The sequence below is a fragment of the Sphaeroforma arctica genome (genome assembly GCF_001186125.1).
Source record: "Sphaeroforma arctica JP610 unplaced genomic scaffold supercont1.1954, whole genome shotgun sequence".
NCBI lineage: Eukaryota > Ichthyosporea > Ichthyophonida > Sphaeroforma > Sphaeroforma arctica.
In genome coordinates this window covers 1-1,627 of record NW_014038604.1, presented here as the reverse complement: position 1 = coordinate 1,627, position 1,627 = coordinate 1, and the positions used below count along the sequence as shown (strand labels likewise).

The 1,627-nt window shown below is 44.3% G+C and overlaps 1 protein-coding gene across 1 annotated transcript in view; it reads right to left on the bottom strand.

Annotated features, from left to right (window-relative positions):
* SARC_11917 (hypothetical protein) overlaps window positions 1-1,472 on the bottom strand; it is a 2,767-nt gene extending 1,295 nt beyond the window's left edge. Inside the window, exons 1-3 of the mRNA XM_014293986.1 lie at window positions 1,333-1,472; window positions 662-749; window positions 113-210 (exon numbers count right to left, since the gene is read on the bottom strand). Of these exons, the coding sequence (XP_014149461.1) occupies window positions 113-210; window positions 662-749; window positions 1,333-1,440 (294 nt within the window). The 5' untranslated portion in view covers window positions 1,441-1,472. The remainder of the gene's footprint in view (window positions 1-112; window positions 211-661; window positions 750-1,332) is intronic.
* Between the last annotated feature and the right edge of the window lie 155 nt (window positions 1,473-1,627).

Below are 1,627 nucleotides of genomic sequence, written 5' to 3'. Positions count from 1 at the left end.
GGTTATAATACCCTGGCCAGCCCATACTAAGACTGTATCCTCACTTGATGATTATACCCTGGTCAGCCCATACTAATACTGTATTCACAGTTGCTCGCGCAGTGCAACAAACCTGCTCCTGCGGCGTGAGTGGCGGGGGGACTTTCTTTGCTGATTTGGGTTTGTGATCGCCAAACGCCAACGGTCGATTCAGGAAGGCAGGTTGTTTATCTGCAAGCGGTTGGTGTGGTGTGGTGTGTTAATACAGCTTGTGGATAGATGTTATACCAAACCCCAGCACTCGCCCAAACTAGCTGCTCTGCTGCAGGGTTGAGTTGTGCCTTGTGCTATTTCTGTCGCTCAATTAGTCATAGTAATGCTTCGCCTTCACTCAAACCGAATCGAGTCAGAAATGCAGTGTCGACAATCGTGTCTCGGTCGACGCGTAGTTACTGTTAGTCAGAGTGCATTCGAGTTGCAACCCGTGTAAGTGCACTCTACAAGAACGGAAGAAGGACAACACATTTGATGAGTATACGGGACATACATGACACCATGAAGTTGCACGCGTGAGCTTCGTTTGTACCGAACCTTATGCCATCTAGGTCATCGGGAATACCTATGCCAGCACAACCACTTAAGCCGTGGCAAACCCGCGTACACACAGTTGGGACTGAAGTACCTGCTTTAGGAGGAGACTTCTTATCTCTCGATCGGTCTTTCTTTGTTATCCATAGCGTTGCGTTGTCCACCGCCCCATCATCCAGTGTCTGGATGTTTGATCCAAGGATGAAGCAAAAGAGTTTGACATGTCAATGCAATAACTTGTAAGTCAGAGATCGCTTTGCGCAGAGCTGTACTATAATGAACCTGCTACTGCTAGGTGATAGTACCTAGTATTACCTTTTGCACTTGTCCCTATAATGGTGTGTACGTAGGCACTCAGTGTATGAATGGCTAGCCTATACAACGATCTTTGAGTCTAGCACGACTTCTTTCTGCGAATCAGGCGACAGATGAGTGTACGTATGCACAATGTATGTGTGTTGTTCTTCTCGAGCCTCAAATTGGGGTCAATCAATGAGCTCTTGTGACATATCATATGGTATTAGGAAGCAGATCTCTTAGAGAGGATCTTAAATCAAAACATTCGCCAAGCGTTTTTCCCATCACTTGATAACCATCCGAAGTCTTATCAAGCATATACTGAAATATGTGTGTGCTACAATATCAAGCATATTGGCAAATGTGGCCAAGGATACCAAAGCCATCGCGATATTACATGCTCACATATTGTCAGTGATGAGGTGTATACAAATCGACTATGAAGTATATGCATTATTGAATACATACCCTTCCTGGAGCGGTCGTGGTTCCTGTGCTATAGTCACCATTTGACTTTCCACATGACTTGATTGTATCACAATCGCCGTCTATCACCATTGTACCGAAATTTACCATAGTGTCGCAATCCACACCCGACAGTACCTGTCAAGTACATGTCGTTATAATGTCGTAAATATCACATATGAGTGCCTTATAAGTCATATAGTATCATATATTAACATGGACAGCTACCAGTCGCATAGCAACAACACACCGAACACAGACAGAGTATCAACAATATGTATTGTTATTAAATTGTAGT